A 16,152-nucleotide genomic window follows, 5' to 3' on the forward strand; every position below is an offset into this window, starting at 1 on the left:
TGTGCTGAATAAATTTTTCATTTAGTTTCGAGAGACCATTTTAAACATTTAAACTTACCCAAAGCGATGCCCGTGTTGCCATACAGTGTACACAATGCCACCAGACTTTCATTTTTCTCTCTTGCAAATAAAGATGGTTGTATGAAATAATAATAGGGCTAGTGTGTGTGTTTTGGCACTGTTGTGTGCTCTCAGCCCCTCCTTTCTCTGTTTTTCCATGGGAACTCAGGGACGAAATGAGGTAAAAGGAAACCAGTCTTAAAATAACAGCTACCCTACACAGACACACATTCACAACATGAATATATTATTTTGGATAAGTGCAAAATAAAGACGTTAAAGGGTCATTTATACCGTAGTTGTCCTCATCTCGGATAATTATATCCATTTTTAGGAGGTTCAACCGCCAAGAAGTGAAAAAAAATCGCTTGGGTGAAAACAGCATATGTTAGCCTACTGCAACAGCACGTGTTAAGATCTTCATTGGTTTGTAATTGTAAAAAAATATTAAGATAAAGCCAACATGTTTATAATATATAAATAAATGGTTTAAATATATAAATAAATGGTTTAAGTAATTTGCTCCAGTAACGTTAGTTGTCCGAACCGCGCTGCATTGTTCTAAGAGAGAAAGAAAAAAAACTTCCGCCGCCTATAAAATACAAACGCAGTGCACATATGAATGTCACTTTTCCTAAAGCGTTTATAAACATTCATTTCCACCCATAATTAATCAGATTTTAATCACGATATGACGCTGGTTGTCTCGTCCTTCTGTTTCTCGTCAATACTACAAACGCACTTTACTGCGATGGTCATAAAACTTAATGAATAGGTGCGCCCCCTTGCCGCACAACAGCCGCGTAGCCCTTGTATTCATACGCACGAATCCAGATATCTCTCTTCCCACTAAAATCTTGCTCTTGTTTTTGCATATTGACCTCACACACATCTAAAACAGTAACATATACTGATATCTGTAGCCACAGTTATGTACTGAAATAGCGCTGGTTTAATTACTTCGAACGTGGGATCTAGTTTGCCGGGTGGCGGCAGAATACGCTGTGGGTAGGAGTTTTTATAATGGCTCGAGCGCATATGGAGTGACGCCATCTTTCCCGTGTGCTGCTTCTACGCGAGCGCGGATTCTTTACGCACACATTCACTTGCCCAGCAGGAGCTGCCGCAAGCTGCGGGTCATTCTCTTAACAGTTTCTCAACGGATTGTCGCCTTTTTACGCGTTGAAGTATTGAAAGGCGACAAAGGAATATACAGCTTTTGACGCAGGTAGGTGTTTCTTGGCGGATGAAATGTGCGGCTTGTTATTTATGGCATGTTTTGACGGAATGTCTTACTGCAGCTGTGGGAAACGAAATGTTCCGTGGAAATATTACTGAAAAAAAATCACGACCGTTTCTCTCACACGCTTACACATATCAACGCAGACTCGTCTCTGTGTAATACTGTGTAACGCGTTTTAATGTTTCAAAACATGTATTTAAAAACCCAAGTTAGACCTTCAGTGTCTCTGGTGCTAACTGGTTAGCATTTTTACGCCTCGAAAAGTGTTTGTGAAGACTGTGTAACGTTAAAAGCATCATATTGGAAATGTGCCTCTTTTCTAGGTTAAATATTAACTATTAACCGCGTGTTTTCTCTAAATTCCTCTCGTCGAATGTAAAGACCGGTGGTGTTTGTTTATTTTACGTTGAGGTTGACCAACGTTAGTGGCTCTAGATTAAAAGTTGGGGTATACTTAACCAATGTCAATTAACGTTAACTGTGTTTTGGATAACTTTACAATCTAACGTTACATAGTTTGTTTGCGATTTAACCAGACAGGCGGATTTTTCCTTTTCCTCGTTTTTTCTTTCCATCTGAAATCTTGGATTTCCATGTGTGGTAACGTTTTCAGTCCCACTCAAAGGCGTGACCAGCAGTATTGTGTGGAGTTATAAACGCTTATGGATTTAGCAAAATCCTGTGTTAATATATACCGTAAATATGACCTTTTATAAAACAAACAAAGACGTTTAAAGTGTTTGGCCGTTGAGAGGAAGTCTAGGAGGAGCCTGCATGAAATCTGACTCCGGAGCTCGCGCTGATGTTGGGGGTGGGGATAGTCGGGCTCGATGCGCGCACACGGGGTTTGCGGACGGGCATACCCTAAACCCGCAACCCTGCACAACGTAACACCCCACTGACTCACTCTTTACTACAGCATACACACCTGATGTTTTGGTGGATGTTTGGTGGTCAGATTCGTTGTGTGAGATTCCTGCATCTTAAGAGGACAATTCTGCACGCTCTCCTCTGGTTCTAAGTTTACTAATAAACGATTGGTTTTTTACATAAGCATAACACATGTTGGCATTTTTCTATAAACTGTAGATAACTTGCATGGATAACTAGTTTACAGCTTCGCGTTGAAAACCAAAACCAATTATGCATTATATTGGGTTTTATTTATCCTGTGTTTAACTTCATGTGTATGAGAACAATGCCTCATGCTTCAAATGTAGTTTATTGTGTACATGTAAATGGAAAAAAGATTATACAAAAATAAATTGATAATTATTTTACTGTTTCAGTCACTTAATAGCTCAGCCTCAGCAATAGTACTTGGCGGTCTTATGCCCCTTCAAGTTTGGCAGGGCTATTTTTAACAAAATGTTTACTTTCTTGCATTTTTGAGGTCTTATTTTATCTTTGGCACAAGAGGTTCTTAAACAAATAAACACACAGGATTCTCCCACTTTTCTGTGTACTTAGCTGTTTAAGCCATTTGGGGCATGCAGGGGCTATAGTGGTATAATGTATTTCGGGTATGTGAAGTCACAATGCATATCGAAGTAGATGCCATCTGTATGTGCACATATGCGCCGAATCAGGATGTTACGACAGCTCGTCACAAATGCCACATTTAGAGCAGATTTGTAGTATATAGTATGTTACTGGAAGCTAGAAACTGAGTAAATCTAGTAAAATGTTCTGCACAATAGCCAGATTTTTAGAATCTAATGCGGGTGTTGAAATCACTATCTAAGCTTCATGTCCCTGGTCCCAACAGGCACTTAGCTTGAGTCATTTGGGCGGCATTTAAATTCACATGCTGTCTGAACGCCAAGGATTACAAACAAATGCCTCAGTCTTCTCAAGCCTCCTCAGGTTTCTTTTGAGGAGCCCGATGTTGTATGGGGTTTGGTAGAACGTTTGGTTTTCAAGAAACATTCTTTTTCTGTAGCCATAATTTGCGTTTAACTTTGGATTAGGTATGTCAGTGCAGATGAATTGCATGGGTGCCGTCTTGTAGTAAGAGTGTGAAAATAAAAAAGGACTGGTATTAGCTTTAGTCATATTTGAAACTCGTTTAGGTCATATTAGAGAACCACAACATATGGAAATGAATACATATGGGTATTGTGTTTTTTTTTTTGTTAGCTTGTGATGCATACACTAGTTTTTCCTCATAATGCTGAGTCTGTTATTCTACTTGAGCTGTAGCATAGATTCGTGTGCCAAGTTGAAAGTTTGGGCTTATGCGTAATGGGTCCTTATTTTCGGCTTGTTGTTGGTTACATCTTTGCTAGAGCACTGGGCTGTCTGTTCACCAATAACACTGGATTCATCATGAGCGAAATATAAGTTTCTTGAAGTATCTCGTTGCTTGTATTTCCCAAAAATGAAGATAAAATGAATCATCTACAGTGACACAGATTAACCTGTAGTGGTTTGTTAGGTCTTTTTAAGTGTAGTTTGTGTGGGTCTCTTGTAGACTGGGGTAGGGCTGGTGTTTTTGGAAAAAAATATCTTATTGCGATTTTTCTGACATGTATAGCAATAACGATTCTGAAGTTTTTGTAAAGTCAAGTTTCAGTTTAGTATTCTCAAGAGTGTGCAGTAAACACTCTAAATAGATTGAGTACAACATGGCTTTAACAACTTTCCCTACCTTCTAGTAGCAGATGCTTGCCTTTTTTATCCAATAGACGGTTAGATCCAAATACAGAATAAAATGAAGTATTGGAATACTTTTTAATGATTAAAATTGTACATAAACAGGTTGATTTATTAGTTTTTAACTAGATCTATATGCAATTTTTAAAACGAGTAAAACATGCGGGGACTGTGCATTTCATTGAATTTAAATGTAAATTTTTTTTAAATGCGCATCCATATGCGAGTGAACCCTAGTAGTTGAGACAGGTTGCGCACCTGCATTAAGTTTAAATGCATTGTTCGTTTTGGGAGACCCGTTTTTAGGGAGCCAGGCGCAAGCATTTAACAGGCATTGACAGACACGGGTGTGCGCCAAGTTCAAAGCCTTTTAGGAGACGTGCTGTTTTGGATGACATGTCGCATGGATCCAGGCACACAGGCTGCACATGCACTCTTCTATAATGGGAATAGCGAACATGCATCATAATTGACTTGGACATTGTTGGTGAGATAAAATGAGCAATATAACAGTCATGTAGCAATATTAACATAGGAATGTATCATTTCATTTTTCCTGTAGTGAAAGCAGAAGCGATGGGGGAGAGCAGAGGTGCACTCACAGAGAGGGCGTCATGCTCTGGTGCAGACTCGCTGCTTATTTCACATCGTAGCCTTTTGCGTTTTGCTAATTGCAAGGTTTCACATCACAATTGTGATTCGATTTCGATTAATAGCACCACCCTAGACTGGGTCTCTGTTGGCACCTCACGTTGCGTGCGAAAGAGTGCTGTAATACCGCAGGAGGGGGTTAAGGCCTGTATGCTGCTGGGTTTATCTCTCCAGTTAACTCCAGATGTTGGAAGTGTGAGACTGAGCGACCGGCTGACTGCTGTGAAACTCTCGACAGCCGCAGGCAGAGTGCCACAGCGGCACTGTGTTTTACATATCTCCTTATCAAACACCTTCCATGCTCTGCATGTACAATACTGACTGCAGCATGTAAATGAAACTGTCTACATTAATGGCACATTTCTGTAATATGATTTTGCTGCTTTTGCTTTGTGCAGATTGAGAGAATTTTGTTGTATGCATTGGTGTGTCAGTTACATTCTCCGCCAGGCACAGGTTTGTTTTGGAACCCGTGTTCATCTATGTAAAATTTCCTTTTGTGAAACCAAGTTCAAAAAAGTTTTGCTGTACAATACAGTGTGCTGTAACTTTGTTGGAGAACTTTTCCCCATTTTTTTTCTTTTATTTAGTTGTATAGTTCCGCACGTCCTGTACGCCTACAGCAAATGTTAACAGCTGTGTCTAAAGTATGACATTCTATGCATTCTGAGGTTGTCCATTCGTGCTTTTCTTTGGTCGAGTATGATTTTGAAGCTGCAGACCGCGTGATGGCGCTAGACTTGACCGACGTAGAAAGTGAAAGCAAACAGTGAATCTTAGTAACGTGCTCGCGTTGTGTGTAAACTTGTCAATGACGATCTGAACTGTTCGTATCTGCGATGACAGCGGGAAACATCAGTGTGACCCACGCAGTTGACTTATCACACTCACAGCCTTCACGTCTTTCCACGTGAAATAACAACTGGAAGAATTTCTAAATGTGCACGTCGTACATGCGCAAATCGTACTGAAAAGTATGCTGTCTGGAAAAATGGTTGCAAAATGCGATTTGGTGGCAGTCTGGAGCCCTGATATATTTGTTTTTTAATGTTTTGGCAGATGGCTGTCCAGTAATCTAATATAACCCCTTCCTATCACCCTGACCCCGATGTCATCGTTTCACTGTAGGCATCGTCCAATGCCAATTTGGTAGACATCGCCCAACCCTAAAACACATACACATTCATGTGAACATTAATGAAAACTACCAATATATGTGTATGTATAATATCATTTAAATTATATATACATATGCAGATATTTCCTAAATATATACATTTATCTGTAAGTGTACACAGACATGTATTATGTAAACACAAACCTTTTCTGGATGTGATTAATCGTTAAACAGCTCTAGTTGTGTTTGTATATAATTAAGTTTAAGTCTACTAAATGTATCTGTATGCAAGTCTAGCTTTTCTTTACTCGACCTAATTCAGCTGTTGAAATGAGGCTTATTTTGCATGCCAGATCCTTAAAGTGAGTGCGCGAGTGAAAGTCTAGAGAGCTCAGTTTAGAGGAAAAGCTGTTTTCTCCGAACTAATTGTCAAGACCGTATTGAATCATGAAGTTAAACCTGTTGTGCTATTCCACGTAGACAGATAACTTCTGAACAGGAGCTAAGTGGTGACAATAGCTAGATGAAGTGTTGACTTCAACCGAATGACCTTTTCACATGGTGCAACACGTTTGTTTTGTAAGACTTGTTCGAGGAAACGATATGTTTTGCCAACAAACACAATTGAGAGACAAAGACAGCCAGATTTGGTCTCACTGCTACATATGAATGTATGACGTCTTGGAGACGGGTGCATTCTGCCTGTTGACTTGGAGAGGGGTGTTGTACCTCTGAATAAAGGAGGTAGGCTCAAGGCTTGTGTTATGGTAATTCTGCTGGAGGTTTTACAAAGGAGGAGGAGATTGGGGCCCCCAGACGGAGATGCTGAATTCAATATTGCTTCAGTAGGTGTTAACTGCTGATGTCGACAGGCAATAAGTAAAGATTGTCATGTGCATATTGACGCTGTTGTCACGGCAGTGGGGGTTCTCACTGAGCACATTATTAAAGATTGTAGAGACATTTAGCACCTCCTTAGCTAGTGAGGGTGTTAGTCGCTCAATGTTGGACTGACTTTATCTTTGGTTAAATAAAAATCCCTCTCACACGTTTCTCAAGGAATGTGATGTGCAAATCCTTTCATTTTTGTCATGTTTCAACCAGAGATCAAAAAGATCTTTTTTGATGGCCAGTCTTTCATAAACACTTACCCCACTATAAGGGCTTCGCAATTAATCGAAAATGTATCGTAATCGTGAGTTTTCCCTTTTACCATTACAAAAACTAAATTGCTTTTTCTCTTGTGTTATAAATCCACAACGCACCCATTTTCTTTTACAGCAGCTCAGCCGTGCTATTTCTTTACCTTTGAATTCAGTTTAAAATACCATATTTCAATTTATTTCTTTTTTATTTAGTATCGAGTAATCATGTTCAAAAAATTGTGATCTCAATATTCGCCAAACTAACTGTTATTATGATTGTTGTCGTTATCAAACAGCCCTAGACACTTTTCTTAAAATTGAATTTTTTTTGTTAAAATGAACAAAAAACACTTTTTGTGCATGACAATGAGTGAATGTAATGATTTATAATTTAATACAGCTTGTTTTTTTCATCACACAGATAAGTATAAATTCATAAAGTAACCTGCAATTTAGTTTCAAACAGCAATGGAGAGAAAGGCAAAAGTTACAGATTACAGCTTTAAGCAATGTATATAGGCTAGCAAAACATGTATTTGTTTTTCATTAATCTTAGAAAAAGTAAATTGCAGTAATGTTCATAATTCATAATGAAATGTTTCTCTGATAAAACGGGTTATGCAGCGCAAATATTATTATATTGTATAATATTACATTATTATAATAATATTATTATAATATTATATTATTATAATAATGATTTTTGTAACAAACGGATGCTTCCAATCCCTTCTCAGAAGTCAGTTGCACAATCTGTCAACGAGCTACATAACGATTACTTAACATAGTTACTTAAAAATGTTCAGTATCTTGTCAATACAGACATTTTTTCCTGGATCGGGTTTAGGAAGTGGTGGGATGTCATGCGATAGCTTTTTGTGAAAAGAAAAAAGATCATTAAGTTCATTTCATGAAAACTATGCTACAGTCATCTGTCACTCTCCATTCAGCATTCTCTAGTGTTCGGTGACAGTCAGGACACTACTCTTTCCAAGATGTTCCAATTTTTTAATTATTCTGCATAATCACTAGATACTAGTCTTCGGTTTTGTTTAAAACTGAAGGATTATATTTTCCTGGAGTTGGTAATCACTGATGGGTTTCATAGATTAAAGCATTGGAAGCAGTCTCAGTAAAACGCGTCACTCACACGCACTTTATGTAAGACATTTAACATATCTCTTACCTTTGAGTTGTAATTGTTATGAACTTCAGGAGAAGTTGCATCATTCTGCCCCCTGGATGCGCACACTACTTGTGAATAAGAGAATGAATTAAGTAAGGCTGGACCAGAATATTTGAATATTCTTTTTTTTGTAACACCTGGCATCTCTCCGCGATGCAGTTCTGATTCGTGCTTGAATATGAATCGACCATGAGTGAAATTCATGATTTAGTTAATCTGGAAGGGAAGACAAAAATGAAGAAAACCTCAGGTGTGTGGAACACTTAAAATCAGTGAGGACAAGACAAAGGCAGTGTGCCAAATATGCGATTTGAAACTGGCCTACCATAACAGCACATCAAGTTTATGTGTCTAAATCACATGAATTCTGTAAGTAGTACGCCTGTAAAAATGCTAGTTTGTGATTTATGTGAAATCCTTCATGTTATGCATTTAAATCTGCACTCCAGCGCAGTTGGCAATTTTTCTAAATTAACTTAATACAGAAACTTAACAAAATATAATTTGCCATTAAAAACAAAACCGAACTATTTTTATGTGAGGCACGCTGCTTCCGGCTCGCACTATTCTGTAATTTATTAGAGAGAAGAATATGTTCAGGCCCCTCCCTCCGAATATTCTTTGTTGATTACTACCGAAGCTTCGAAGTTACAAAAATGGTATTCGGAGCAGCCCTAGAATGAAGCGCATCATCTAGCTCCACGAATGCCCAATACATGTAAGAGTAGCGGATCCATTAAGCGCATCATTCTGCACCTGGGATGGGCCCTTTTGTTTCACTTTTCGACTATTAGACTAGAGATGTACAATACGAAAGTATTTTTACTTTTACTCATGTTCTTTTTTCAAGTATCAGTACTTTGAGTGGTTTTACTTTGAAAATAAATAATTGCACTACATCATAAAGTATATATCATTATGTTAAGTCAACTTTCATTAATCCGTTATAGTTTTGTTCAGTACAATAAATACATGAAATTCAGCACTGACGAAAATGCAGTAGTAGTATCGGATAGGGATCATTATTGGCACGGTGCTTACCATTCAGGTATCGGAAACGGGAAAGGAAAACTGGTATCGGCCCCTACCTAGATGTTTAAGTTTGAAGGTGTAACATATTGCACATCAACAAACAAAAGATTTGGTAATAATTCATCAGAAGTTCTGTTTAGAGCAGGTGACTTTTGTCTACAAAAATACTCTTCAGAGTTCCGGTTTGTACTGTGTATTGTTTATCATGAGCCTTTTGCCGGGTGTATCATGAGGGGCCGGCAGATAATAAGAGTGTTAGTGTTCAGTGTGGCACATCCTGTCCCACTCTTTCATCCCAGCTGCAGTCAGGTTAGGAAACAGAGAGCTTTCAGTCAGAACACTGGGGCTTGTGTATGCCCTACGCTGCACTGGAATGTGTTTGTGTGTGAGAGAGATGAAGTTGAGTGTTTGACCAGTGTGTGACTGTATGAGAGGGAGCTGGCACACAGAATGGGAAATTAACCACACTGCTGTGTGTGTGTGTCTTTCAGATTAGAAAGCTGTCTTTGGCTGCGAAAGGACCATGGCGACCCAATGTAAGTTTTCTTGCTTTTGTCAAACGTCTGTGCACCAAAGCACAATGTCAATCCGGAATGATTTTAAAACAACTAATTTGCTATAGTGACTGTATAGAGCTGGTCATCAGTTCGCTTAGGCTATAGCTGGTATCCATCTTTTGGAATGATGTGATGAAGTCATTGTGTCTTCTCATCCAGCTGACCTGATGGAGCTTGACATGGCCATGGAGCCTGATCGCAAGGCTGCCGTCAGCCACTGGCAACAGCAGTCTTACCTGGACTCAGGTATCCACTCTGGGGCCACCACCACCGCCCCATCCCTGAGCGGCAAGGGCAACCCAGAGGAAGAGGATGTGGATAATCAGGTGCTGTATGAGTGGGAGCAGGGCTTCAACCAGTCCTTCAACCAGGAGCAGGTACCAGGTATGATGCATTTCTGGTATTCTTTGGTCTTGTGTTACTTCGGAACATACCATGGGAGGTTTTAGTCATAGATTAAATATCTATGAAGTCATTTAGATTACCTGGCAGTGCATCATTTCAAAGGTATTTGATGCACATGTTGCTAACAGACAGTGCTCTGGTTCTCTTTAGACATCGATGGCCAGTATGCCATGACCAGAGCCCAGAGAGTCCGAGCGGCCATGTTCCCCGAGACCTTGGACGAGGGCATGCAAATCCCCTCCACACAGTTCGACTCTGCCCACCCCACAAACGTCCAGCGCCTGGCTGAGCCCTCACAGATGCTCAAACATGCCGTCGTCAACCTCATCAACTACCAGGACGATGCAGAACTGGCCACTCGAGCCATTCCAGAGCTCACCAAGCTACTGAACGATGAGGATCAGGTAAGAATGGAAGCAGATCATCAAAACCAGCTAGTACTGTAATATTTGATTAACTTGATTGCATAAACATGTTTGCTTCGTCTTTTGTTACCAGGTGGTGGTGAATAAGGCAGCTGTAATGGTGCACCAGCTTTCCAAGAAGGAGGCATCCCGTCACGCCATCATGAGATCCCCACAGATGGTGTCTGCCATCGTGAGGACCATGCAGAACACCAACGACATAGAAACGGCCCGTTGCACCTCCGGCACCCTGCACAACCTATCCCATCACAGAGAAGGCCTGCTCGCCATCTTCAAATCTGGAGGCATTCCTGCCCTCGTCAAAATGCTCGGGTTGGTTCCTTATGCATCTGTGTTTATTCAAGCAGTAATATCTATTCAGTGAATTATTTTGTGTTGAAATTTAAGGTCATAAGAGTGGAGACCTGTTATGTTCTCTGAATTCCATCATTTACCTGTTGTTTGGCTCTAATGTTGCTTTGGTCTCTTCAGCTCCCCCGTGGACTCTGTACTATTTTATGCCATCACGACTCTACACAACCTGCTACTGCACCAGGAAGGAGCCAAGATGGCTGTTCGTCTGGCAGGAGGCCTGCAGAAAATGGTGGCCTTGTTAAACAAAACAAATGTCAAATTCCTTGCCATCACAACAGACTGCCTTCAGATTTTGGCCTACGGCAATCAGGAAAGCAAAGTAAGACATTTTTGTGCCTATATGGAGTTATTCCTGTATCTTTGTATGTCACTTAAGTTTAAGGCTGCAATAAATATACCGCTGCCATTTTTAGAACTGATGTAGCTTTATGTGCTTTGATCCTATTTTTTGTCAGTGAATGTCTAACAGTTTTTCTTAGCTTTCTGTCCTGGTGCATAGACCGCAAAATCTTCGCCTTGATAAAAATAGGACTCCTAATTTTCTGTGATTTTCAGCTTATCATTCTGGCCAGTGGAGGCCCACAAGCTCTGGTAAACATCATGAGGACCTACACCTACGAGAAACTGTTGTGGACCACCAGTCGAGTACTCAAAGTCCTCTCTGTTTGCTCCAGTAACAAACCTGCAATTGTTGAGGCTGGTAAGTCTTTCATCTTCAGATTAATCCCATAATATTATATGTGGTTAGGAGACTTAACCAGCCATACAAGATCTTTCAGTTCTGAATGCATCATTTTGAATGTCTGAACAAACTGTGTGTGTTACACAGGTGGTATGCAAGCACTCGGCCTTCACCTTACAGACCCCAGTCAGCGATTGGTACAGAACTGCTTGTGGACTTTGAGGAATCTTTCAGACGCCGCCACCAAACAGGTACAACTCGGTCTTGCACTCTCGCTCAGCATTTTACACTGTCTTCTGTTTTTCATACATGAGACTTCTCTTTCTGTCTCCCTACTGTTTTCACGGAGAAGACATCTTTAGCAGAAGTAGATGTGCAGGTAACAGTCATTCCTGCCTTTGTCCGTGACGGGAGTCGGGGGCTGTAGCCAGCACTGACCCCACACAGTTAGGACATCAGATTGTGAAAGAACGTTTTCGATGGAGCATGAACAGACACTACATTTGGTTGTAATGCCTGTGCTATGTGTACATTTCATCCAGCTGTAATTGTGATTTTGTGACAGTTCTGGAGTTTTTAAACATCTCTAGATGATGATTGTTTTTGATAGGCTTACAACCTCATGTAACTCGTCGTAGATGTTTCGAATGGCTGTGACTCGTGGTGTACAGGACCACAAAGCCTTGTGGGTCGTATAAAGTATTGTGTTAAGTCTTGATACCTCTGATTTGCAGGAGGGTATGGAGGGTCTGTTGGGCACCCTGGTCCAGTTGCTTGGCTCAGATGACATCAACGTGGTGACGTGTGCCGCAGGAATTCTATCCAACCTCACCTGCAACAACTACAAGAACAAGATGATGGTGTGCCAAGTGGGCGGCATCGAGGCGTTAGTGCGCACCGTCCTTCGTGCTGGAGACCGAGAGGACATCACAGAACCTGCTATCTGCGCTCTCCGCCACCTCACGTCAAGACATCAAGATGCAGAGATGGCCCAGAATGCAGTGCGGCTGCACTATGGGCTGCCTGTGGTGGTCAAATTACTCCATCCTCCCTCACATTGGCCTCTAATTAAGGTATGTAATTATCTGCCAATCAGAAGGGATCTCAGCTTTTTGTCCCGTTTTCCTAGATTCTTTGTTTGTGTACATGTTTTGTTGTCTGCGGACATGATGGATGTCTAGTAAAAATGTTCACTTTAGAACTGGACAGTTTGGCTTAAAATCATTTGATCATTTGGATAATTGATTTTTACTTATTAAATGACTCTCCTTCTCTCCCAGGCCACAGTCGGGCTGATCCGTAACCTGGCACTGTGCCCGGCGAACCATGCCCCACTAAGAGAACAGGGAGCCATCCCTCGTCTGGTGCAGCTTTTGGTCAGAGCACACCAGGACACTCAGAGACGCACCTCCATGGGTGGAACACAGCAGCAGTTTGTGGTGAGTCAGAAAAAACTCGCACATGGCTTTTTAGGCAACTGAATTGTGAAATGAAACATTCAGGCCAGATTTCATGTTCAAAATCAAATGACTATATTAACCTTTCCTTGATACAAGACAAGGGTTTGATTTGATTCAGCGGTTGCTGCAGGGTTTAATGCGTGCTGTGCGTTACAGGAGGGTGTGCGTATGGAAGAGATCGTGGAGGGCTGCACTGGAGCTCTGCACATTCTAGCCAGAGACATTCACAACAGAATCGTCATCAGAGGACTTAACACTATTCCACTTTTTGTTCAGGTCAGTCCAGAGTTCATCGTTTATGAAGAGAGAAAATGATCAAATACACTTAAAAGAGCTGTCACCTATTTCTGTGTAATTGACATGGACGTCTGTCTTTGTGCAGTTGCTGTATTCGCCCATCGAGAATATCCAGCGTGTAGCTGCAGGTGTGTTGTGCGAGCTGGCTCAGGATAAGGAGGCAGCTGAAGCCATCGAGGCAGAAGGTGCCACCGCTCCTCTCACAGAGCTTCTCCACTCCAGAAATGAGGGCGTCGGTGAGTGTGTGCCTCTCCCTCCTTAATAAGCAGCGCCAGGGCGTGCATGCGCGCATGGAATAATGCAGAAAGACATCAATTAAATATAATAATGGCAGCACACTGTGTCACTGCCTCTAGATGTCTCAACATAAAGTTTGGAGAAACAAGTTCAACTTCTGCAGAATAAACACAGAGCAAGCCTGAATACAAAACACATGCAGATTTTTTTATTCCCTCGCTATGTTGTTTTTGTGCCGTTTCTCACTGGAGGCAGTGGCTGGGCTGAGCGAGGTGTGTTGAATGTTTCCTCAAACACTAACTGCTCTATCTTTCACCCGCAGCCACGTACGCCGCTGCAGTTCTGTTCCGCATGTCTGAGGATAAGCCCCAGGACTACAAGAAACGACTGTCTGTGGAGCTCACCAGCTCTCTGTTCAGAACCGAGCCCATGACCTGGAACGAGGTACCTTAACTAAACCCTCCACTCAATATTGGCACAAAGCCCTGCTGAAGATATGAGACCGTACATGACAGCCCATGTGCTAGCAGATGTGGTGGTTTTACTTTATGAATTTTACAAAACATTATTGCTTTTATGAGCCTTGAGCATGAAAGCATTTGTGAAACTGATAGGGGTAAGTGAAATAGTTTTCTCCTACATTTTTCTTCTGTCTATTTGCAGACCGGAGATCTGGGGCTTGATATCGGTGCGCAGGTCGAGCCTCTGGGCTACAGAACAGACGGTAAGTTCACAGACACGAGCAGAACTCTCAGCATTTTGGTGTGATACTAATCCACTGCTTCATCAACCCGCGCCCTACAAACCTGGAGCTGAACACCGCTTTTGTGGCGTGTTCTCCGGTCTTTTGGGGCCGTGGTTGTGCTTTTGTGAGCTTCCTCTAACATATATGCCTGTGTGTGTGTGCTTCACCCCCTCCTCTCCACTCTCACTCACTGCCCTCGTCTGCAGACCCAAGCTACCGCTCCTTCCATTCCGGAGGCTACGGGCAGGACGCCATGGGCTTGGACCCCATGATGGAGCACGAGATGGGCGGGCACCACCCTGGCCCCGATTACCCCGTGGACGGTCTGCCCGACCTCGGCCACGCCCAGGACCTGATCGACGGCCTCCCGCCAGGCGACAGCAATCAGCTGGCCTGGTTTGATACCGATCTGTAAATACAATGACTTTTTAGGTGAGGCACCGCGCTAAACACGAACTCGACGTGAATGGCTGGTGGTGTTTGATCTGTGCTGACCGCACCGTGTGTGGGATTTGAAAGCCTTGAGTAAAGCATGCCAGTAGCAGAACTAATCCGAGCTGCATTCTGAATACGAGGGCGAAGTCATGGCAGCGTTGTGTGTTTCTCTCCCGTTAATCTGATTTAATGTGATTCTCCCTCTTTCCCTCTGCTGCAGCTGTATCGTCTGATCTGAATGAACCTGCATTGTGATTTTGGCCTGTAGAGTTGCTGAGCGGGCTCAAGAGAGTGGGCTAGTTTCTCTGAAAGTGCCTGACACACTAATACAAGCCGAGTTTCCTATGGGAACACGTGGAAGTAAAACATTGTCCTGCTCTTGGTTGGAAATTGGTGTGATTGACAGAAGAAAGCCCAAAAAGCAAATCCTAAGATGGAATTTTCAACCTTAGCATTGCCTGTACTTTTTATTACCTTTCTTATTTTTAAAGGATATTTCGGTCTGTAATGGTACCTCTCTAGCTTGCTTTATGATAATCGTCTTTTATTTTGCAGAACTTTGTATTTCTTTCAACTGTCTCTCTCTCGCTTTCTCTCTCATAGTGTTGTTATAGTGTTAATGATCCATCAAGATTTTATCAAGTTTATGGTGTAGAACACTAATTAATCAGTTGAATTGTATTCTGATCAAATGTAACATTGTGTAGCTTTTGTATAAAACCAAGAATTGAAAGTCCAAATATCAGCTCTCATGCTTTAATAAAATCCCAGATGTTCCAAAGGGTTTGCAATCAGTTGGGGTCATTGATTTTTTTCTCTCTTTTTTTGACAGTAGCTTTAGAAAGGTTTTGAAAAGAATCCCAAATTATTGTAGCCTGCGATGTTGATGGGAGACATGGTTATGACCTGGCTTTGTCAATAAAATGGACTTTGAATTTAATCTCTGTGTTCTTTTTAATTGATATTTGAAATACAGATGAAGTCGTTTAGAACAATAACAAACCATTGGTATCAAAAGTTTTAAGTACTAACATGTAACTAAATTCAACTAGCACAACATTTGGTTTACTAGCTTAATGCAATTTAGTCTTTGACTTAAATGACTTTTTTGTTTCAATAAAGAATGATACCAGTACAAAAACATACATTAAAAACCAAGAGAGAAGTCGTTTAGAAAAAAACCAACCATTGGTACAAAAAGTTTAAATTATTAACATTTGGTTTACAAGCTCGTTGCTATTTAGTCTTTAACTTAAGTTACTATTTATTTTCAATTAAAGAATTATCTCCGTACAAAAATATACATTAAATACCGAGAGGAAACAAGGTTGGTTTTAGGATCCAATGGCCTTCAGAATCTCTGCAGCGATGGATTCCACCTTCATGTCAGATGGTGCCTGGAAAAGAAACTCATTTAAACATGTTTGTAAGTGCTTCATTGGCCAAGCATTCTTATTCTTATTCAT

The 16,152-nt window shown here is 41.2% G+C and overlaps 1 protein-coding gene across 4 annotated transcripts; it reads left to right on the plus strand.

Moving 5' to 3' along the window:
- Positions 1-1,081: 1,081 nt before the first annotated feature.
- On the plus strand, positions 1,082-15,626 carry ctnnb1 (catenin (cadherin-associated protein), beta 1). Of its 4 annotated transcripts, XM_056762157.1 has the most exons (17): positions 1,083-1,288; positions 9,581-9,625; positions 9,806-10,030; positions 10,202-10,455; positions 10,550-10,788; positions 10,948-11,149; positions 11,386-11,530; positions 11,660-11,763; positions 11,865-11,891; positions 12,247-12,585; positions 12,793-12,951; positions 13,129-13,248; positions 13,355-13,505; positions 13,829-13,950; positions 14,170-14,230; positions 14,458-14,683; positions 14,907-15,626. In XM_056762157.1, exons 2-16 carry the CDS (start codon positions 9,613-9,615, stop codon positions 14,664-14,666), a joined length of 2,370 nt encoding a protein of 789 aa, XP_056618135.1. In that variant the 5' UTR covers positions 1,083-1,288; positions 9,581-9,612; the 3' UTR covers positions 14,667-14,683; positions 14,907-15,626. The 4 variants fall into 4 exon arrangements, with proteins under 4 accessions (XP_056618137.1, XP_056618135.1, XP_056618134.1 ...); XM_056762159.1 differs by lacking the exon at positions 14,458-14,683 and having other exon boundaries at positions 1,082-1,288; XM_056762156.1 differs by having other exon boundaries at positions 14,458-15,626.
- Positions 15,627-16,152: the final 526 nt, after the last annotated feature.

The sequence above is a fragment of the Triplophysa dalaica genome, chromosome 12 (genome assembly GCF_015846415.1).
Source record: "Triplophysa dalaica isolate WHDGS20190420 chromosome 12, ASM1584641v1, whole genome shotgun sequence".
NCBI classification, from domain to species: Eukaryota; Metazoa; Chordata; class Actinopteri; order Cypriniformes; family Nemacheilidae; genus Triplophysa; species Triplophysa dalaica.

Excerpts from the sequence above, each read along its gene's own strand:
- ctnnb1 (XM_056762156.1), top strand. Across the intron at positions 10,031-10,201 it reads CAACCAGGAGCAGGTACCAG|ACATCGATGGCCAGTATGCC; the intron begins GTATGATGCATT and ends GGTTCTCTTTAG. Across the intron at positions 11,764-11,864 it reads CAGACGCCGCCACCAAACAG|ACATCTTTAGCAGAAGTAGA; the intron begins GTACAACTCGGT and ends TTCACGGAGAAG.